The sequence below is a fragment of the Anser brachyrhynchus genome (genome assembly GCF_964034855.1).
Source record: "Anser brachyrhynchus genome assembly, chromosome: 24".
Classification (NCBI taxonomy): domain Eukaryota; kingdom Metazoa; phylum Chordata; class Aves; order Anseriformes; family Anatidae; genus Anser; species Anser brachyrhynchus.
Genome location: NC_137717.1, coordinates 4,617,954 through 4,639,372, shown reverse-complemented (window position 1 = coordinate 4,639,372; position 21,419 = coordinate 4,617,954). Strand labels below are relative to the sequence as shown.

Below are 21,419 nucleotides of genomic sequence, written 5' to 3'. Positions count from 1 at the left end.
TTCCTTCTGCAGCACCGTGGGGTGGTTGATTCGGTTCCAATCCGATTTCCAACCCCCGCCCTCCTTTTGTCCCCACTTCACCTTCCCGCTCCTCTCTGCGCCCTTCAGTGTCCACACCCCCCCGGCACGCGATCCGGAGGGCCGTTTTATATATATATATATATAATATATATTTAAATAAAATAGTGTTTTTTCTTAAAAAATCCTCCCTTGAGGCTCGCCAGCCAAGCGCCTCGAGCCTCCCCTCCGGCAGCGCTCCCCCACGCCCCCGCTCCTTCACCAGGCTTCGTGGTACACGTGCGAGAGGGGAGGCTCGGGCGAGGGGCTGTCCCCACGGGGGGTGGGGGGCAGCTCCCCTCGGGGGGCTGCGTTCACCCCGCCGCATCCCCGGGGTTCCCCGGGCGGCAGGGTGGGCGCATCGTACCGTGCCGGGGGCGATTCCGGGGAGCCGGTGCGGCTCGGGGCACCGGGGTGCCCCGCGATGCCGCAGGGGCTCCGACGGGTGCCGACGGGCTCGGGGTCGCCGAACGGCGTGGCGTATTCCGGCTCGGGCGGCAGCGGCTCGGCGTACTCGTGGTACTGTCCCGGCACGGCGTAGTGGCTCACGACCAGCGGCAGCGTGTAGCCCTCGTCCGGGGCCGGTTTGAAGGTGGAAGGCCCCGGCTGGCTGCTGGGGCTCACCTGCACCACGTCCGGCTCGGCGTACTCTGCCCCGGGGACACCCGCAGCTCAGCTGGGGACGGCCCCGCAGAGGAAGCAGGGGCCCCCGTGCCCACCCAGCCCACCCCCCCCGGCTGCTCCATGCGGCGGTGGGCTCAGGTGCGTGGTCACGGGTGGGCTGAGGGCACCTGCATGGCCCCCAGGGGCTGTCAGAACCTCTCCGGGCAGGGCAGGGCACCCACCCCACGGGGACAGCACGGCCCTGGGGGATCCCGGTGCCCTGCAGTACCACCCTGTGTATCAAGCGCAACGATTTCTCCCTTTGCAGAGGGTTCAGGATGCAGGACGGGGGCTGCACCAGGGTGGGTGGGGGGTGGGGGGGGTGGGATGGCTCCCCAGGGTGCAGCGTGGGGGTACACAGGTTGGTTCTGCCTCCCCTCCAGGCTGTAGGGCCCATCCACACGCCCGCGTCCCCGTTACCTGGCGAAGGGGGCTGGCTCAGGTCTCCCAGCGGGGCCGCCGCGGGGAAGGAGGGCGGCGTGGAGCCGGGGGGCGGCAGGCTCCCCAGGGAGCACCCCGGGCTCGACTCCAGCTTGGGGTACCCTGCGCGGAGAGCGGAGCCCCCAGCTCTCACAAACCGCCGCCCTCGGGGACGGAGGCGCCTCTAGGGCTCAGCAGGAAGGAGCCCGAGAGCTCGGGCCTTAAATCAGCCGCCCCCCTCCTGCCTTTGGGCCCCCCCCCCCCCCTCCCCGCGGGTGGGGGGCCGTTACCTTTCGCGAGCCCGCAGTTCAGCTCGGCCGCTGGCTTCCTGCGAGGGGAGAGCGGGATGAGGGTGAGGGGCTGCCCCGCGCCCCCCCTGTGCTGGCCGCGTCCCTCCTGCCCCCCCGGGACACGGCCAGCAGCCCGACGCAGCTTTTGGGGAGGGGGGCTGCCGGCCAGGACCCACCTCCTCCTGCGGCAGAGGAAGGCCAGCAGCAGGAGGCTGGAGCAGAGGAGAACGAAGCCGCCGACGAGCAGCATCACCAGCAACGTGGAGCCTGGGGAGGGAGGGAGGGCGGCGTCGGCACCACACCATGGTCCCACGCCCACGGGGCTCCCGTGGGTGCCAGGAGCCCCCGGCGGGCAGCCAGAGCTGGGAGACGAAGGCCCGCAGGCACCCACGAGAGCGGGGACAGCCCCACGGGGGCACCCACCGGCCTTCTCAGGGTCCAGGGCGACACCGGGCACGGGCGTGCGGCCGGTGGGGACGGGGAGCGGGACCTCCTCGGGGCCGCCGGGCGCTGCAGGGCAGAGCGGGTGCCGTCAGCACCGCCCGCGGGCGCACCACGGGGGCGGGCGGGCCGTGGGACGCTCACCGTAGGGCCGCGGGGCGCGCGCCCGCACCAGCTGGCAGCCCAGCAGGGCCACCTTCATGGCGACGCGCTGGTGCCAGCTGCGGGGGGTGACGCGCAGGTAGCGGGTCACGATCGGGGGGATGAAGGCGTTGGAGACCTCCCCGCGGCCGTCCACGTTTCCTTCGAACACCTGGCGGGGAGGCGGCAGGGGTGGCCCCGGAGCTGCGGGGCTGGGGGGGGGGGCTTGCGCCCACACCCCGCCGCCCGCGCCCCCACCTTGTCCTCCTGGCCCCCGCTGCCCCTGTAGGGTCTCCAGTTCTTCCCGTCGCGGCTGGAGGACACGCGGTAGGACGTCACGTAGTAGTCGTACATCTCGGAGCCCTTCGTGACGATCCCTGGCGGGCAGGATGCGCCCTGCGTGTCACCAACCCCCCCCTCCCGGAACACCCACGGCCCCTGCTGCGCCCCGAGGAGCCGCTGACCCCCCGGCTGCATTCCTCCCTCCTCCCCCGGCCTCACAACGTCCCCATTTTCCTGCCGCCAGCGCCGCCGCACAAAGCCCCCGCTCGCCGCGGGCTCGGCCGAACAAAAGGCGCTCGCTGGCACCAGCTGTGGGAGCAGAGTGGGGGCCGGGGGGGGACAAACTGGGGACGGGAAGGAGCCGTGCGGGAGGCCGGGTGCCGCCCGGATGCGTCTGCACCGGGGTAACCGGAGCAGGAGGTGGCCCGAGGAGCCCTAAAAGCTCCTGGGTGTTTTCAGGGGATTTGCAGCCACTCGGGGCAGGGTGGGGGGGGGGGGTCCCACGGCAGCCCCCACATCCCCGTGGGGGCAGTGACCAGGGTGGCACGGGGACAGGGACGGCCCACGGACACCGACCTGTGACGTTCCTGCGGGTGCCCAGGTCCAGCTCCAGCCAGGCAGTCTCGGCGCCGGGTTCGGCCGCCCAGGAGGGGCCGGGGGTGCCCAGGGCCGCCCGCTCGGCCGCCCAGCCCCGCTCCTGCCCCAGCTCGTCCACCTCCTGCCACCAGGACGAGGCGTTGAAGGCGGCCACCTCCAGGGCGTCGCCGCAGGCTGCAAGGGGAGGTGGCAGCTGGGGACCCGGCCGACGCCAGGGACCCCCACGCGGGGCAGCAGCGGCACCACTTGGGGTGAAAGGAGGGGCTTCATTTGTGGGGGGGGAAATACCTTTGTGGAACAGGAGACGCTTCTCCGACAGGGAGCCCCTGCGGGAAGGGAAGGGAGGGAGGGACGTCGGGGGCTGCTCCTGCTCTTGGGGGACGAAAACCTGGCACCGCCACCCGGGGTGGGGTGGGGGGGGGGGCAGCCCCCGCACCCACCTTTTGGAGTGGAGCCCGTTGGCGAAGGCGGACTCGTAGAGCGTGATGCCCTTCTCCTGGGACAGGGTGACCTGCCCGCCCGTCTCGTCCGCGATCACCCCGGCGTGCACGGCCGCCTTGCACAGCACCGAGGTCTGCGGGGACCCGCGGGGGGGGGTCAGAGCAGCCGGGTCCCCTCCGAGCGGGGGGCTGAGCCTGTCCCCTCCCCTCCGCTGGCGGCAGCACAGAGGTGACAGGCGCCAGCCACGCGCTGGGGACGCCCCCGGGTGTCACCCCGCGGGGGGAGCGGGGCGCTCTACGTACGTCCCGGTAGCCCTGGCGGACGTTGCCCCAGATGTCCCCCTCGATGTCCTTGCAGCCGGCGGGGCAGTACACGCTGCAACGCGGGGGGGGGGGTCGGATCAGGGCTGCCACCCCGCGTACACCCCACAGGGGTTTTGTGCCCCCCCCCCCAGCAGAGGAGCTGGGGCTGCACCCCAAGGACCCCCCCGGTGAGCCCGGCCCGAGCCCCGGGAGAGGGCTGGGGACGGGCTGGGGGGCACCAGGCAGGGAGGGGCACGCACCTGGTATGCTCCTGGGACAGGTGGGTGCCTCTCTTCAAGCAGGAGACCACATCTGCAAGGCAGGGACACCCCTGGGTGAGGGGCTGTGCCCCCCCCCCCCCCATCCCCTTCCCAACCCCTGCTCCTGGTACGGGTTTTGTCCCCCCCACCCCAGGTCCCCACGTCGGGGGGGGACGGGCGGCGACGTCCCCTGGCTCCCCGCAGCCGCAGCGAGCCCCGTGCTGGGGTCCCAGCTGCCCTGGGGGTGGGGGGGTCCCAGATCCGGGGGTCCCCAGCTCATGCTGCCACCCCCCCCCCCCCCATCACCTCCTCCGCACCCCCAGGCAATGGGAAAAAAAACAAAAAGGAAAAAAAACCACCTAAGGATCCCCGGGGGGGGATTATTTGGGGAGCTCGGAGCACCGGGAGCCACCCCGGGGTGGGCGAGGAGCCCCCCGCCCCCGCCGCCCCCCCCCTCCACCCCCACCTGGGTGCTGCGAGCTGGCGTAGGACAGGAGGAGGCCTCGGCCCGAGCGGTGGCTGCCGCTGCGGAAGAGGACGGTGGCGGCACTCCAGTTGGTGGCCAGGCGCGAGGTGGCGGGGCCGGCGTTCCTGCAGTAGGGCCCTGCCGGGAGGGACGGGGCCATGGGGGGGCGAGCGGGGGGACCTGGGGGCTTCGCCTCCCCTCGGGCAGGGGGGCTGTGCCCCGGGAAGGATGCTCGGGGGGGCCCCGTCACCGTCCCCGCAGGCACCGGTGACACCGGGGAGGAGGAGGGGGGGACAAAGCCCCTGGTTTGGGATCAGAGCTGGACTGGGTGTCCCCCCCCCGCGGTGACGCCACCTCGGCCAGCTGCGTAATCCCCTGCTGCTTCCTGGAAGACGTCTCACAAGGAGGGCTCTTAATTGCTTAATTACACCCGGCTGCGATGCAGCGAGTGGCCGCCGAGGCCAACGGCCCCCGTGGGCGCCGGTCAGCGCTGCCGGGGCTGGCACGCACGGCCCCGGGAACGGGTCCTTGTCCTTGTCCCCCCCCACTTTCCACGGGTGCCGCCGAAGCCGCCCCCTAAATCCCGCGGCGCGCCCACGCGTAACCCCCCCGAGCCCGCAGGCTCCATCTCCCGGCCTCAAAGCACAGCTCCGGGGGCAGGAGGGGTCCCTGGGGGCACCGCTGAGCCCTGACGGGGGGGACGGGCGGCGTCCCCGGTCCCCTCCAGCCCCGTGCCGCCTCCCCCACCGAGTGCCCATGGGGAGGGGTCCCCAGGACCCCGGCGGGGGTCAGGCCAGGGCTGGCCGGGCACCAGGTGCGGGCTCTGAGCCAGCCTCTTCCCGAAAAGCACCCGGGGCTCCCGCAGGCGAGGGACGGGGACGGGGACACCAGCGGGACCCTGCGCCGGCCCCATCCTGACGGCAAAGGCACCCCGAGGGGCTGGGGGTGCCCGAGGGGAGCGGGCACCCACGGGCGCAAACCCCTGGGTGCTCCAGCAGGGAGCTGGGCGCAGACCCAGCGCCCCCCGCCCCCCATGCCTCGGTTTCCTCCCTGCAGGGGTGGCAGCGAGCGGTTCCTACCCCAGCAAGACCCAAAAGGGGTTTTGGGGTGCACACGGGGGAGGGGGGGACCAGCAAGGGGTGCGGTCCCCAGGGGTTGCAGAAGCCTCGTTGGGGCGGCGGCGCCATCCCCTAAATATTTACAGGGCTCGGGCGCAGGCGGGCAAGGGGAACGGCTCGGGGGCAGCCTGCCAGGCAGGGGGGGGAACACAGAGCACAAACCCCAAAACGCCGGGGGCTGGGGGCACACGGCTTTTGGGGGTCCCTTTTGGGGACCCCAGATGGACGCGTCCCCGAGGCCACGCCGGGCAGCGGAGGGGTCAGGGACCGGGGAGCTCACTCGGTGCCCACCCCCGTGGGTGTGCCAACCCTGGGGGATGCGGGCGGAAAGAGTGAGAAATCGGGGAAAACGGGCAAAAATCCCAGCCCCGGGAACATGGGGGGGGGCGGGATTTACACCGGCTCCTTCCCACCCCACAGCTGTGGTCGCACCCCAGTGGGGCCACAACTCCCCCCCGGCGCACCTCCTCGGCTACCCCCTTCCTCGGCAAAAACGAAAACGGGGCAAAAAAACCAAATTTCCCCCGTCTCCTCCTTAACCGGACGTCCCAAATCTGCCATCCGTCCCCCCCCCCCCACCCCCGGTCCCGTACCGTAGGTGGCCCCCGCTCTCGGGGTGGGGCGAGCAGCAGGGAGCTGCGGGCGCAGCTCTCCGAGGGCTCCAGGTCGACGTCCCCGAAGACGAGGATGAGGGAGGTGCCGGGGGGGGCGCGCAGCCGCCAGCGACAGGGCCGTGTGGTTGGGGTACGTGCCCGGGGTAGTTCCTGGAGCTCAGCGTCCCGCTGCGTGCCGCCAGCACCGTGTGGCCGCAGCCGTCCCCTGCGGAGAGAGAAAAAAAAAAGGGGGGGGGGGCTCAGCGGGGCCCCCCCAGCACCAAAAGAATCCTCCAGGACCACCGCCGAGCCCCAAAATAGGGGGAGCTGTGAGGCACGGGGCCCCGTGCCTCAGTTTCCCCAAGTTTCCCCACCAAGCGCAGCCCAGCACCAGCTCCCTGGGGCTGGGAACGCCCCCCCCCCAAAAAAAAATATTTTCCTTTTTGGGGAAAAAAAAAAATCACCATTTTTGTCGATTTTCCAGCCATATAAAAAGGCAGCAACCCCCCCCCGGGGACCCCAGGGTCACGGCAGCCTCAGTTTCCCCCATGGACCCCCCCCCCAGACGCCCACACCACCCCAGGCCAATTTGGGGGGGGGGATTTGGGGGAACCACCCCGCAGGGGCGCACAGCACCGAGCAGCTGCGTGCCCCCCGAGTCCCCGCGGGGGGGTCACGGTGGGCACCCGCCACAAAGGGGGCTTTTTTCTGGCCTCGCCGCCCCCGGATACGGGGCAATATCCCAAAAATGCAGATTTTTAACGGGTTTGGCAGGGAGGGGGGGGGAATTTTCGTCCGAGGGGGTTAACCAAACCGCGGGAATCTTGCCCCAAAAAGCCAGCGAAGCCACGGCCGTGGCCGGCAGCGCAAAGACCCCGAGCGAAACCCCAACGGGATGGGGGGGACGTGAAAAGAAGGGGGGGGGTCACAGCATCACCGCCCTGCCTCGGCTCCGTCACCAGGAGACGGCACAAAGCGGCGCCGCGGAAAAATCCCACGGGGAAAAGGGAAGGAAAGGACAAGGGGGGGGGGGGGGGACGGGGGGGGGGGGGGGCACCGGATGGCTGAAGCTCCGGACCCCCCCCCCCCCGGGGACGGGACGGCGGCCAAAAGCGGGGCCACCGGGGGGGGGGGGGGGTGCGGGGCCCTCTGGCAGCCTCCCGGGGCTGGGCAGGATCCGACCCACCGGGAAATCTGTGCCCCCCCCCGTGTCCCCCCCCCCCCAGAGCTGCTGTGGGATTTTGGGGTGTTTTGGGGGAGTTTGGGGCGAGGAGAGGCAGGGTGGTTGGGATCGGCGGGGGAGGGCGCTGGCAGCCCAGTTTGGGGGGGACACGGGGGCTTGGCCCCCCCCCCCCCGGTGCCGTTTTCGTGCTGATTTTCATTCAATTAATAGGAATTAATTAAAGAAAAGGACTCGGGGATGCCCGGGGGTGTCCGGGAACTTCGGCTCCGTGATGTCCCACCTGCGGAGCCACGGAGGTTCGGGAAGAGGGGACGGGGGGGGGGACACCGGGGGGTGACAGACACCGGGGGGGGGGGGACGGGGACACCGGGGGGGGGGGTTATGGGGACACCGGGGGGGGGGTTATGGGGACACCGGGGGGGGGTTATGGGGACACCGGGGGGGGGGGGACGGGGACACCGGGGGGGGGGGACGGGGACACCGGGGGGGGGGGGACGGGGACACCGGGGGCCCCGTCCCGTTACCCAGCGCCCCCTCGGAGCATCCCGGGCACGTCCCAGGGAGGGGACCGGGAGCCCAAAGCCCCTTAGGGACACCGCTGCCCCTACGGGTGAAGCCGGTGCCGGGGACACCGGCGGGTGCCGTCATCTCCCCCCCTTAAAAAAAAAAAACACTAAAAACCCCCCAAAACCCCATTTTTTGCCCCAAAACCTCACTTTCGCCCCCCCCAAAAAGGCACTTTCTCCCCCCAAACCCCCAGTTTCCCCCCCAAAACCCGAAGGGGCACAGCGCGGTGCCGCGGCCCCGTTACCGGCACAGAACCGGGGGGGGGGGGGGGGGGAGTGTTCCCGGTGCCGGTCCCGGCGCCCATCCCGGTCCCGGCGCCCCGCACTCACCGTCCTGGCCGCCGGCCGGCCGCAGCCCCAGCGGGCCCAGCAGGAGGCAGCGGCGGAGCAGCGCCAGCGCCAGCCCCAGCGCCCCCCCCCCGCCGCCGCCGCCGCCGCCGCCGCCCGCCCGCATCCTCGGCACGGCCCCGGCCCCGCCGCCGCCACCACCGGGCCCGGCCCCGCCGCCGGGGCCGCCTGGCCCCGCCCCCGCGCCGCTCCCATTGGCTGCCGCCGCCCGGCCCCGCGCCGCTATTGGCCGGCCGCGCCGCCGCTCAGCCGCGGCTGCCCCGAGGGGGCTCGCCGGCGGGGGGGAACGAAACGGAGCCGGGGGTGGGGGGGGTGCTGAGGGCGGCGGGCACGGCACGGAGCTGCCGCCGCCGAGGGAGGGGGGCTGCTCGGCGGTGCGGCCCCTCCCGGTGAAGGCAACCGAGCTGCGGGGAGGCTGCGGCCCCTTTAAGCCAGGCGGCGGCCGGAAGTGCTGGCGGCCGAGGCCGCGGCGGGCACTGCGCATGCTCGGCTCCTGCCCGGCCCCGCTCTCCCCCCCCCCCCGGCTCCCCTCCCCCCCCGGCTCTCCCAACCCCCGGACTCGGCCGCTCGGCGACGGTAAGGGCCGGGCCGGCGCCGCGCTACGGGAGCCGGCAGGGGCCAGGCCGCGGCGGCGGCGGCGGCGGCGGCTGCGGCGCGACGGGGCGGGGCGGGGCGGGGAGGGGGGCGCTCCCCCCCCCCCCCCCTCCGCGCGCGCGAGCGTGCCGCCGTACGTGCCGCGCGCGCCGCGGGGGGGGGGGGGGGGCGGGGGGGGGATTGCGCTGCTGCGTCCGCCTGCGGGGGGGGGAGGGGGGAGCGGGGAGGGGAGGGGAGGGGAGGGGGGAGCGCGGAGGCCACGCCCCCTCCCCCGGGCGGCCACGCTCCCGCCGCGCGCCGCGGGGGCACCGGGCTCGGCCCCCCCCCCCCTCGGGTGGGGCCTGAGGTGGGGGGGGGGAACCCTCGGGGGGGGGGGGGTCCGAGCCCCCGTTACCCCGGGGAGCCCCCCCCGGGCCCGTTGGGGTCGTGGCTCTGCAGCACCGGGCTCTGCTCGCTGCCCCCCCCCCCCCCCCCCCCCTAGGCCTTGGCAGCCCCCCTGGGCTTGGGATGGGGGCGAGGGGACAGGGACAGGGCGAGGGGATGGGGACAGGGGCGAGGAGGTGGCCCCCAGCCCGGGGAGGTGCCCCCTGCACCACGTCCCATGGGCAGCCTCGCTCCGGTTCTGGCCTCGCTCCGGTTCTGGCCTCGCTCCGGTTCTGGCCTCGCTCCGGTTCTGGTCTCACTCTGGTTCAGGCCTCGCTCTGGTCTCACTCCGGTTCAGGCCTTGCTCCGGCCTCACTCCGGATCCTGCCTCACCCCACTCTCACTCCTGCTCTGGCCTAGCTCTGGTTCTGGCCTCACTCTGGTCTCACTCCGGCTCCGGCCTCACCCCGCTCTCACTCCGCTTCTGGCCTCGCTCCGGCCTCGCTTGTCCCGCTGGCCTCCAACAGGTCCGTGCTCACCGCAGCCGCTTCCCCCAGGCGCCGCCTTCACCCCCGGGCAGGCGCTGGACGGGGCTGGGGAGGCCGGCGGGGGCTCGGGGCGCTTCGTAGAGCTGCGAGGATGAGCCTGAGCCGAGCGCCTGGCACCCGGGGCCGAATCCATCCCGGGGCCGAGCCCATCCCAGGGCCGGGTCCATCCCGGGGCCGATTTCATCCCGCACCCGGGGCCGATTTCATCCCGCGCTTTTGCGGACAGAACCGCCTCTGTGCCTCCCCGCGTAGCGCTGTGACACCAGCCCTAGGAGCACGGCGGTACCCGCGCCGCTCACAGCGGCACTGCGCGCCCTCCGTGGCCCTGTGCCTCCAGCACGGCCGCTCTGCGGCTCGAGGGCTGTGGGAAGGATCCGTCCCAGGCAGGCTCGTGTCAGGGGGCGACTGGAGCCTGCCCCGGCCCGGGGGGGAGAAGCTGTGCCTCGGGATCCTTCCTCCCCGCGCTCTCTTGGTGCTGCCACAACCTCGCACACGGCCTCGCTCTGGCTGTGCCGGCTCGGAAAGTTACCAGCGAGATGGCGCTGGGGGGGGGGGGGACCTGAGCCTGCCGGCACGGCGTCGCCAGACGAGGTGCTCGTAGCCGCCGCGGTCGGCAGGCGAGGAGCGAGATCCCCTCTGGGGAGGACGTGCGGGCACCTGCCGCCTCCCCGGCGGCGAATGTAAACCTCCTGCTGCCACCTCGGGAGCCCGAGAGGCGCTCGGGCAGCCCGGAGCCGTGCCGTTCGCTGCGGCGGGACCGGGGGACGATGCCCGCGCGCTGCCGTGGCGTTTCCCCCTCCCGCGGCGCAGCCCTGCCTCTGCTTGCCCTCCGCAGCGCCCCGGCACCCCGCCGCCGGGCTTCATGTGAGAGATGGCGAACGCCGAGGTGAGCGTCCCTGTGGGCGACGTGGTGGTTGTACCAAGTGACGGCAACGAAGGGGAGAACCCGGAGGATACCAAGACCCAAGTGATCCTGCAGCTCCAGCCCGTGCAGCAGGGGTGAGGCGGACACCGAGGGGCGGCGGGCTGGGGGGTGGGGGGGGGGGTCTGGGGGCTGCGCCTCGCAGCCCCGCCGCGGTTTTATTTGAGGAAAATGACCCCGGCCGAAGCCTGCCCGGGCGTAACTCGGGGAAGCTTTTGTGTGTGTCACCGTCACGGGGCTCCCGAGGGCCGGAGCCGTCCTGCGGAGCCGCAGGACGCCGGTCGCTGCGCCCCCGCGCCACGCGGGGAGGACGTGGGGCGAGCCCCCCGCGCCCTTCCCCGGGTGGGATTTTGTCAAACCGCAGCCGATCCCCCTGAGGGGCTGCGCCGCAGCCAGCACCCGGGGGTTTTTAGTTATCCTCCCAAATCCGCTGGGATGTTGGAGGGGAAGCCTCGCGGTCCCCCGAAGCGGCAGCTTGCCGCTGGGCGCTTCATCCTGAACGGCTGCGGGGTGTAAACGTGGCGGCTCCGGCTCGGCGATGTTTGCAGGGGGTTGCTGCAGGCCTGACGACGGCTCTTCCCTGCCCGATCGCCCCGGGGGGGAAGTCGCCCGATGCTGCAGAATGTCACGCAGGAGGGAAGGGAAATCCTGGGTCACTGAGCTCCGCTTCCTGTTGTTGCGGGCGGCTGCTGCTGTCAGAAATCAAAGGGAGAGAGGTTGGGGGAAGCGTCCTCCTGCGGAGCCGCTCCGGTGGCACCGGCAGCCTCGGCGCGATGGCAACGCCTCTGCCTGCTCCGGCCCCCGGGACCGTTGGCAGATTTTTTGTACGGGCCAAAAAACGTCCGCGGCTCCGCCGTCAAACGACGCGCGCGTGTCCCTCGAGGACGGGCGAGAAAGGAACGCGGCGGGGGGGGGTTTAACCCCGCACCGTGAAGCTTAACCCGCCGTGCCGCCCGCGGTTTCTTTACCCGTGGGCACTTTCACGACAGGATTTACCAAGAGGGCTCGGAGGCCAGCGCCGCCGTGGTGGCCGTCGAAACGCACACCATCCACAAGCTGGAAGAAGGGCTCGGTGAGTTGCTGCTCGGCGCCGTTCCCCCTCCGCAGGGCCGGTCGCCGCCGAGCTGGTGTCTGTGGGCTGGGGGGCTTCCCTCCGGCTCTGCCCCCGTGGGTGCTGTCCCCCCCGGGGCTGTCGTCACGGGTGTGGGCGCAGGGGCTGGGGGTGCTCCGGACTAAGGCTGCTCGGGCTCGGAGGCCTGGAGGTGAGGTCCTGGTTCTCCTGCAGCGAGTGGGAAGGGCTCCCGACGGGGTCCTGAACGTCGGGCTCCGGTTGCTGGTTCTTTGGTGATCCAAACCCTCAGAGGTTTGGGCTGAGCGTTCAGGAGGACTCAGCGGGCTGGCCCCACGTGCTCCCTGCCACCCTGAGCAACACGAGGGCTCAGAAAGCGTCCTCTCGTTAGGTGCCGCCACTAAATCGTAACTAGCGTTCTGCTTCCTGCGTGGGCGCGGGTCTTTTGGCAATACTAGCGAAAACTCGGCACGTGCAGAGAATATATGGGGAGTAAACGGCTGATCTCTCTGCTAGGGAGACGCCAGAGCTCCAAGAAAGCTGTGAAATGTGTTCTGAATTTTTTTTCCACAAAGTGCTGGTTGTTCTCCTTGACCCCCCCCCTTGGAGATGTGTTGGGTTTCCGATCCCACGTTCTCCTAATCGATGAGCTTCGTTCTGAGTGCTGCTCTATCAAAAAGCAGATTTGCTTTTTCTGGTAGAGCCGCAGAGCTAGAGCAGTAACTGGAGAAGGCTGAAGGAGGTCAGGTCCTGAGCTAGGAACGGCCCTTCTTGTGGTTTCCTGAGCGTAGGTCTTCAGCTTGTGAGCTCTCAGCTCGCGCTTGGTAGGATTCGAGCCTCTCGGGGGGCAAATTTCATTTTTGCCTTTTCTCCCTCAGACCCCAGCACCATTGAAACAAACGAGGAAATCGAGATCGCCTACCCCATCACCTGCGGGGAGAGCAAAGCCATCCTGCTCTGGAAGAAGTTTGTCTGTCCGGGAATTAACGTCAAGTGTGTGAAGGTAGGAGAGCTTTCGCAGCAGATTTCTTCTCCGCTCCCCGCGTCTGGCGCTTTACCTCCGCGGGGCTTCCTTCCTTGTTGTGTTTCGTCTGAGCCCTGTCCTGGAGCTGAGTGACTTCATCTTCGCAGCGTGCTGGATGTTAACGCTGGTGTTGTTTTTAGCGTAGGGAGAAGGAAGGGAAGAGTGGGTTAAGGGGGAAGGCCTCTCACCCACCTTGCGTTTCAGCGCTGCTCTTGGCTGCTGCCTAAAGCAGAGCCGTGTTTGGCACACGGCGAGGGACGTGGAGCTGAAGGCAGGCAGGGATGCGTAGTGAGATCTGCCAGAGCTTTTCTTCCCTGTCTCTTTCCCTCGGCGTCCTGGTATTCCGCTCCTGTCACTTCCTCAGGGAGCAGGCTGCATCGACAAGAGGGATGTTGCCGCTACCTTTTTCCACTTGACAGTGTGCTAAAGCAACAGCCGGTGCTCTGAGGCTGCGTCCCGGGGCGCCGCTGCGGCGAGAGCGCTCTGCTGAGACCCTCAGCGGGAGCTCGGCCACCGGGGCAGGGCAGGAGGATGCCCGAGTGCTCACCTGCGTCAGCGGGATGCTGCTCGGCTCTTTCACGTACTGGGAGCCTCCCAAAATGGTCTCCGAGATGACTGCAGCTCACACAAGGAGCTGATTTGGTTCACGACCTGTACAAAAGCCTTCGGGGCTGTTCCTGCCTGGGGCTGTGTGGTTTGAGTGCTGCCGGCTGGCGTCCTGCAAACTGTCCCTGCTGGGTTGTAAGCGCTCTGTGCTGAGGGGTTCGGAGCTGGTAGGGGTTTGGGAAGCAGCTCCTCTTTTGGGGAAGAACTGGGGGCTTAGGTGAGCCGGCCTGGCTGTGATTGTGCCCTCACCCAGTCTCCCGAAGCGATGCCCCCCTGTGTTTGCTGAGCCCGTGCTTATCTCCTTGCCAGTTCAATGACCAGCTGATCAGCCCCAAGCATTTTGTTCACCTGGCTGGGAAGTCAACCCTAAAGGACTGGAAGAGAGCCATTCGCCTCGGAGGAATCATGCTGAGGTATGTGACCTGCCCACCGCCGCGTCCAGCTTCAGGGCTTCATCGCTGCAGCTGCAGGACCCCCAGCAGGCATTTTGTCTGCCTTGCAGTCCCCAAAAGATCTCCTGGGGGCTCTCGTTACCTGGCCAGCAGCCTGCAGCACCCGTGGGGGGGAGATCCTGGTGTACGGGGCAGGATTCCTCATCCCGTATAGAAATGGCTTCACCTGGGGGTCGTGGTACTTGGTGGAGGTGGAACGGGGCTGGTCCCCAGCTGGAGACGCGTGTGTGAAGCTGGGGGTTGGTTTGTGCTTGCCGTCTGAAAGCCCCGCAGATGTTTTGTGCGAAGAGTGCCGCTGGGTTCCCCTTCCCCCGTCCTTCCCACGGCCGCAGCATTCCCACGTGGATCGCTCCCTTTCGTCTCCCGTCCGAGACCTGAGCTGAGCCTGCTTCTCTCCCTCCTCCCTGTGCAGGAAGATGATGGACTCGGGGCAAATCGACTTCTACCAGCACGACAAAGTTTGCACCAACACCTGCCGGAGCACCAAGTTCGACCTGCTGATCAGCAGCGCCCGGGCGCCGGTGCCGGGCCAGCAGAGCGTGGTGCAGACTCCCACCTCCGCTGACGGTAAGAAGGCAGCTAGCAGCGGCACGAGCTTCCCCCTGATGCTGCCTCCTTCCCTGGGCTTACTAAATCAGGTTTCCCACATCGCTCACCACCTTCTCCCCGGGTGTAGCAGGGCAGTTCAGGAGGCTGCCCCGGTTTCTGGGCAGGAGGGTGCTTCCCGTGTCCTCTCGGAGAGCTGCCCGCGGCGTCGGGCAGGGAGCTCGGGGTGGGCAGCAGTGGCTGGAGGCAGCCTGGGGAGCCAGGGGAGCTCGCTTCGAAGGGATCCCTCTTGGCTGGGAGCCCCCTGTGAGCTTGGGCAGTGCTTTCTGACGTGTTTCCTGTCTGAGGGCCTATAACGAAGGCTAATAGTAACGGGTCCAGGCACGCTGACCCCTTCCTCTGTTCCACGCCACCTGGACGTCAGCGGGTGCGGCACGATGGCTGAAGGCGTGATTTGACGGTCACTCCAGCTACAAATTCTCAGCTAATCCCGTGCTTCAGAGCAGAGAGCGATCTCTTTGCAGAGGTCAAAGGAGAAGAATGCTCCCGGCTGTACCCCGTTGTTCAGCCAGGCGTTAACTTCTCTGTAAGGCCCTGGGCGGGTGAGATGGCAGAGGTGTCCGTAGGCTAAGGAGAATCTCCTGGAAAGCACCGTGGCTACGTGAGAAAACCTTACAGTGGCTGAACATTGGCTTAGGTGTCCCAGGTTGGATCCAGAAAATTAGGATCAAGTTGGATTTGTTTCCATTTAGCATGGACCTGGATCGTGTCACTTCCTGAGAGGTTAGAGCATCTCTGGTGATGATGATACAGGGGGAAAAAGGTGGCTGGGCTGAGACTTGTTTGCTCCCCACTTCTTTATTCTGATCCCTTTCTTTTAATTTTAGGCCAGAGCTCTGGTTTGGTTTTTGGAGGGTACGTGGTTCTCCCTCCAGAAGCCCCAGAGCCCGTCGAGAAGCAGCATCGTTTGCTCTTAGCTGATTTTCTTTAAAGAAGCCAGGCAAACCCAGCCTGACCATGAGAGTGGAGGAGAGCCGGGGAGGGGTGAGGGGGCGGAAAGCAAGGCAGGGATTCGGGGCTGGCGCTGCGGGGAGGGCTGACGCCGTCCGTCTGGCAGGGAGCATCACCCAGATCGCGCTGTCGGAGGAGAGCATGGAGGAGGGGATCGAGTGGAACTCGGCGCTGACAGCCGCCGTCACCATGGCCACTGAGGAAGGCATGAAAAAGGACACAGACGAGATCTCGGGTAAGCTCCTCGGGCGTCTTCTCCCCCTCTGCCCGCCTGCTACGACGCAAAGATGGAAATCCCAGGAGCAGAGGCAGTGGCGGAGCTGCCCCAGAGCCCCGGGGCCGTCCCAGCATTTCCCAGGCGTGCAGAGCTCCCTGCTGCTGCTGGGGGCTTCAGCCCTGGCCTTGGGGCTGATTCCTCGCAGCTAGTAACTAGTTGCTACCAGTTACGGTGAGGGTTGTTTGGTTTTTAGTTTATTTAAAGTACGTCAATGTCCGCCAGCCTGGAGCTAGGCTGAAACCATCAGCGTGGTTAGCAGCCCGTGTCAGTACCCTGGCAGCCCTCTGGGCTGTGTTTCGCTGGCTGCTTTCCCTCCCAGGGTCACTACAGAAGCTCAGGCAGAATTTCCTCAAAGATTTTAAGCTCTGTGTCTCGGGAGGATGAAGAGAAACAGTGAAACGTTGCCTCGGAGGTCATGGTGCTGCTTGACAACTTGTTGCTGCCTTGCTTCCTGGATCTATTTTTGTTTCTTTGGGGTTGGGTTTGGTTTGGTGTTTTTTTTTTTTTTGCATGTCACATCCACCCCAACGGCCAAATCAGAAGTCGTCTTGCAAAGTTTCTCTCGCTGCACATGGCTTAGGTTTAAGGTCGCCTTGTGGGGGAATGCCCACGGATGCTCGTGCCTGCTGACTTCTTCTTCCCTCTCCCCGTGCCAGAGGACACGCTGATGTTCTGGAAGGGAATCGCTGACGTGGGGCTGATGGAGGAGGTTGTGTGCAACATCCAGAAGGAGATAGAAGAAGTGCTGAGAGGCGTCCAGCAGAGGCTGGGCCAGTCTCCCTTCCAGATGACAGGTGGGTCGTGAGCCGGAGCCTCTGCGGTGGGGAAGGATGCTCCAAAGGGAGCCGCGTGCCCCTGGGAGACCGCGGGGCGACCGTCCCCAGCTCCTGGTGCTCGTTGGAGCAGATTCTCCCAGCGGACCAGAGCCATTCAAACACTTTTTTTTTTCCATGACAGTGGACCGTGAACAGGTCCTACCCCCTGCACTTCTTGTTCTGGCCTCGCTTGTGCCAAAAAAACTGGTTTTGGGGCTGAACCAGATGAAGGAACTGATCTGGGTTAAAAATAGCTCCCCTCCCTTTCTGAGGCTTATTTTTACCTTGGATCAGTGCCCTAATCCAGTTCAGCACACGGCCCCGTGAGCACGGGGCTTGAGAGCACTTCTTGTCGATGCTCTTGCTGAGAGAACACCCATGTAACCACAAACTCCGTTTTACCCAGGATTTTTTTTATTTTTTTTTCCCCCTGAAGTAGCTTTGGGCTGGCAAATCTTTGTGTCTGGTAGGTGGCAGCTTTTGGAAGCTGTGAGTGATTGAAGTCAGTGGATTATAATAGAAATTTTGCACAGCTTTCAGTGGAGCTGGCATGTTAATGACACTGTCAGCAGCATGGGGTGATGATTTGTAGGTGGAGATCTCGTTTGTATCTCTGTGATTGCAAATTATGCTTTCGTTTGCAGCAATTTTGAGCTGCCTGGGTGACACATCTCTGTTTCGTTTTCTTTATCATGTGAATGGGATTATTTAGTTCTTGGATGTCAGAAGGTTGAGGGAGCTGGGTCTGCCCTTGTCAGCCAGCCCTTGTGGAAGAACAGGGATGGTTTTATAAAAAACAAAAGACAAAATTTGGTGTAATTACAGCACCTTCTGAGCACCTGACGGAGACCCTTGCCCCCCGTGGGACCAGGCACTCATCCCTTTGCACATTCCTTGCAGATGCCGCGGTCTTGAACAACGTTGCTCACACATTTGGCCTGATGGACACAGTCAAGAAGGTTCTGGACAACAGGAAAAACCAGACGGAGCAAGGAGAAGAGCAGTTCCTTTACGCGCTGGCAGGTAGAGTCAGTGCCTCGGCTCCTCGTCCCGTTGCTGCTCTGGGGAACCAACGCGACCTTCCCTCAACGTAACCCCCAATGAACCATACTGGGGTCCTTCTTCACTCCAGATTGCCCCAAAACAAACCTCCACCGATCCCTTTCCATCCCGGGGCTCGAGTGGAATCGCCCGTGTCCCCAGAGCAGCTGCTCGGGGGCATTCGGCAGCCCAAAGTGGGGCTGAGCCCTTTGCAGCAGCCAAGGTCCTGGCTCTGGGAGCCCGACCCAGTCGGCGTCAGCAAATAGGCGCTGCTGCTGGCTGAGAGCTGTGCTGCAGCCATCCGAGCTGCTGGCAGCGCGGTGCTGTGCCCGAGCTGATGAACTTGTCTGTCTGCGTGGTGCTGAGCTGTCTGCTGGTCCTGGTGCCGAGCTACCCAGTGCCTCGCGTGGCTTCCCCTGAGCTGAAGCCAGCAACCCGACCTGGATGCAGCTCCCTCCTCTCCACGCCCCGTAGGACCTGTTCTTAGCTGGGCTGCCCTAGTCCCCTACTGCCCTGGGTAAATGGGATTACCACGCTGCTTCTGGCTTCCCGCGTCGACGCGGACGAGGGTCGAGGCAGACGTCTGTGCTGCCCCAGGCGGTCCTGTCCCTGTCCCACGTGTCCAAGGCTCCCGGGACCCAGCCAGGCTCCGGAACCTGTTCCTGCTGCCCGGAGGGGCTCCGTCCTCTCCTTGTAGGCAGGTTTCACCCGGGGAGCAAAGTTCCCATCTTCTCGGCAGCGGGAGGATAAAGGAAGCGGCTGAGTGCTGTAGGGCACCGCGTGTTCCTCGTGCGGGCACTGTCTGCTGGCAAAGGTGCAGAACAAGGACCCGGGTCCGTTCCCTTGGCACAGTTTGGCCCTGAGTGCAGTGCTAGAGGGAGTGGTTGGGGTCCTGCTGCCGCAGACGTGGGCTGTAGCGGCTGCTCGTGGAGCCCCGGGGTCCTGGGAGCTCCCAGCCCGCTGCCCCCAGCCCCGCGCACCGCTTACACCCTCTCTTTGCAGACCTGGAGCGGCAGCTGGAGGAGCAGAAGAAACTCGCCAAGGACCAGAAGGCCAAGTCCCAAACCATCCAGAACGTGGTGCTGATGCCCGTCAGCGCCCCCAAACCCCCCAAGAGACCCCGGCTGCAGCGCCCGGCCTCCGCCACCGTCCTCAGCCCCTCCACCCCCATCCAGCAGCCTCAGTTCACCGTCATCTCGCCCATCGCTATCGCGCCCGTCGGACAGCAGTTCTCCGTGGGCAACATCCCGGTGGCCACCATTAGCCAAGGCTCCAGCCCGGTGACCGTCCACACCTTGCCGTCCGGCTCCCAGCTCTTCCGATACGCCACCGTGGTGTCCTCGTCCAAGACCAGCTCCTCCGACACGGTGACCCTCCACCCGTCCTCCAGCCTGGCGCTGCTCAGCTCGGCGGCCATGCAGGACAGCGGCGCCTTGGCCAACGTGGCGGCCGTGGTGAACCCCGTGGAACTGGTGGCCATGGAGTCGGGCCTCACCTCCACCATCCAAGCCGTGGAGGGCACCTCGGACGACGGGCAGACCATCATAGAGATCGACCCGGCGCCGGACCCCGAGGCGGACGCGGACGAGGCGGAGGGCAAGGCGGTGATCCTGGAGACGGAGCTGAGGACTGAGGAGAAGGTGGTGGGAGACGTGGAGGACCACCAGCACCAGGTCCATAACGTGGAGATTGTGGTCCTGGAGGACTAGCGGGGAAGGCGAGCGTCGGTTTGGGGAAGAGCTGGGAATCCGTTTTCTTTTGGGCTTTTTGGTTAAGCATCCTTACCGGCCACCCCATTTGTTTCCATGGATATTTGCATTGTACTGTACATAAAATATATATATATATAATTTTTTTTTTTTAAACAAACAAACAAAAAGCTGGAGAAACACGCGAGACCTGGAAAAGGCTCCGTCTCCGTGGAGCACTGAACAATCCTGCCTGTCTGCAGGGCTGAGGAGAGACTGGATCTCTGCTGAACAACCCGGCCGGGAGGAACCCGGGCATGGTGCTTCCCCCCCGGGCCTGCCGCGGCCCGGGCGGTTTTATTTCAGAGAGACAATAACCAGTGGCTGGAGCTTGATGGGACTGTGGGAAGGGGCGATGGCTATGGGGTGGAACAGGTACCTCATTTGTATTTTTATTTTTTTTTTGCCCAGGGAAGGGTATTCTGCTGGACTCTTCACTGTCACCACAACTGGGATTTTTTTTTTTTTTAAATTCTTATTTTTGCTTTGGGGAAGAAGACAGCAACCCCGACTTCGCTGTCCGTATTCTCCTCCTCCTCCACACCAGTTGGGTTTTATATCTCTAATTTTTATTTTATTTTTTTTATTTCTTTGCTCTCCCTTCCCGTGTCCCCGTTTGCCAGCTGCCAAGCCCCGGACCCGCTCTCTCCCCGCAGCACTTTTCCCCCTTCCCTTTTCCCCGCCTGGCCGGGCTCGGTGCCGCAACCGCCGCCGCTTGGAGACTCCGAGATCCCTTCGGCCTGGTGCGTAAAGACAAAAAAAAAAAAAAAAAAAAGGAAAAAAAAAAAAAGAGAGCAGCTCGAGCTTCGTCCCGCAGCCTCCCCGCGTGCCGGCGGGGTGTACAAAGCATGTCGTGCTGTCGCTTCCCAGGAGAGCCGGACTCCGGATCGGGGGCGCCTCCCGTTTACACTGCGTGCCGGGGCTGCTCCCTGCTTGTCGCTACTCGTCTGGTGGTTTTATTTTTCTATTCTTTCTTCTTCTTTCTTCCTAGGATCTCTCCGCAGGATTAGAGCCGGCACGGGCGCCGAAGTCATCGAGCGCCCCTCCGGGGTCCCTCCTGCCCTCGGGGACCCCCCCCGGGGGGGAAAAAAAGGGGGGGGAGCCGGGGGGGCGCCGGTAGAGCTGCGGAGGTTTGGGAGGTTTGGGGGGGGGTTGGGGGGGGGGAGCTGCTTGGCTGGAAATATTAAGCAAAAAACAACAGCAAAGGAAACACACCTGGGGAGGGGGGCGGGCGGGGGGACGGCAGATGTGTTTGGCTATTTTTTGCATTAAAAGGAAACAAAAAACGGGACCGGGCTCGAGTGGTTTCTTCGCAGGGGGGTGAGGGGCAAGCGGGGACCCCGCTGCTTTTTACTGGAGCCCCCCCCAGGAGCCGGGCCTGGGCTGGGGGGGGGACGGGGCCAGGTTTTGGGGCAGCCACCCCGGCTCTGAGGCCTGGCCCCTGTCAGCGCCTCCTTTCCCCCGTGAGCCGTGCTGGCGGCGCTCCCCCAGGGGCTCCCTGCCCCGGCTGACGGCCCCAAAAACACAGGGGCTGGGGGCTGAAGCGCTAGCACCGCTGGGGTTGGTTTTGGGGTGGTTTTGGGGTTGGGGTTGGTTTTGGGGCTGGGGTTGCTTTTGGGGCTGCTTTTGGGGTGGTTTTGGGGCTGTTTTGGGGCTGGTTTTTGTTTTTTTTTGGGGCTGTTTTGGGGCTGGTTTTTGGGTTGTTTTGGGGCTGGTCTTGGGGTTGTTTTTGGGGTGGTTTGGGGGTGTTTTGGGGGCTGGTTTGGGGCTGTTTTTTGGGTTGTTTTTGGGGTGTTTTGAGGCTGTGTTTTGGGGTGGTTTTGGGGGTGTTTGGGGGGCTGGTTTTGGTGTTGGGGTTAGTTTTGGGGGGTTCATTTTGGGGTTGGAGCCTGCGTGCCCGCACTGTGCCCCCCTTGGGTGCAAACACTGCGTCTGTGGGGGCTCTGCCGGCCTCGTGCAGCCCCCAGCCCTACCCCACCACCCCCCCGCGGCCCCCCGGGGCCTCGTCCCGCAGCCCCCGGCCCCGCGGGGACCCCGGCCCCATTGATCCCTATGGGGGACACCGGTGGGGAGCGGGGCTGGGGGCGATCCCCGCGCCCCCGGGAGCGAGCCAAACCGGGGGGGGGGGGGCTCAAACAGCGGCGAGCCGCAGCGTACCGCTGTCGGGGGGGGGCGGGCCTAAAATTCTCCGTTTTTCACCTAAAAAAAACCACCAGCTCGCTAACGGGGCGCGTG

At 66.3% G+C, this 21,419-nt stretch overlaps 2 protein-coding genes across 4 annotated transcripts; one reads left to right on the top strand and one right to left on the bottom strand.

Moving 5' to 3' along the window:
* Nucleotides 1-144: 144 nt before the first annotated feature.
* Nucleotides 145-8,738, bottom strand: LOC308182301 (uncharacterized protein). Its single transcript, XM_080566642.1, is given in 18 exon segments — nucleotides 145-707; nucleotides 1,141-1,263; nucleotides 1,431-1,468; nucleotides 1,607-1,697; nucleotides 1,854-1,940; nucleotides 2,016-2,184; nucleotides 2,271-2,389; nucleotides 2,871-3,065; nucleotides 3,180-3,217; nucleotides 3,332-3,465; nucleotides 3,635-3,707; nucleotides 3,895-3,946; nucleotides 4,361-4,498; nucleotides 6,072-6,096; nucleotides 6,099-6,206; nucleotides 6,208-6,234; nucleotides 6,236-6,297; nucleotides 8,151-8,738. Coding segments are annotated over 18 exon segments (2,412 nt in total). The 5' UTR covers nucleotides 8,653-8,738; the 3' UTR covers nucleotides 145-276.
* Nucleotides 8,605-19,983, top strand: GMEB1 (glucocorticoid modulatory element binding protein 1). 3 transcript variants are annotated; one of them, XM_080566645.1, is made up of 10 exons: nucleotides 8,605-8,744; nucleotides 10,509-10,672; nucleotides 11,585-11,667; nucleotides 12,543-12,667; nucleotides 13,604-13,707; nucleotides 14,159-14,313; nucleotides 15,410-15,538; nucleotides 16,237-16,374; nucleotides 17,296-17,418; nucleotides 18,439-19,983. In XM_080566645.1, the coding sequence occupies exons 2-10, from the start codon at nucleotides 10,545-10,547 to the stop codon at nucleotides 19,143-19,145; spliced, it is 1,692 nt and encodes a 563-aa protein (XP_080422771.1). In that variant the 5' UTR covers nucleotides 8,605-8,744; nucleotides 10,509-10,544; the 3' UTR covers nucleotides 19,146-19,983. The 3 variants fall into 3 exon arrangements, with proteins under 3 accessions (XP_080422771.1, XP_080422770.1, XP_080422769.1); XM_080566644.1 differs by lacking the exon at nucleotides 8,605-8,744 and adding an exon at nucleotides 9,263-9,438 and having other exon boundaries at nucleotides 9,484-10,672; XM_080566643.1 differs by lacking the exon at nucleotides 8,605-8,744 and having other exon boundaries at nucleotides 9,263-10,672.
* Nucleotides 19,984-21,419: the final 1,436 nt, after the last annotated feature.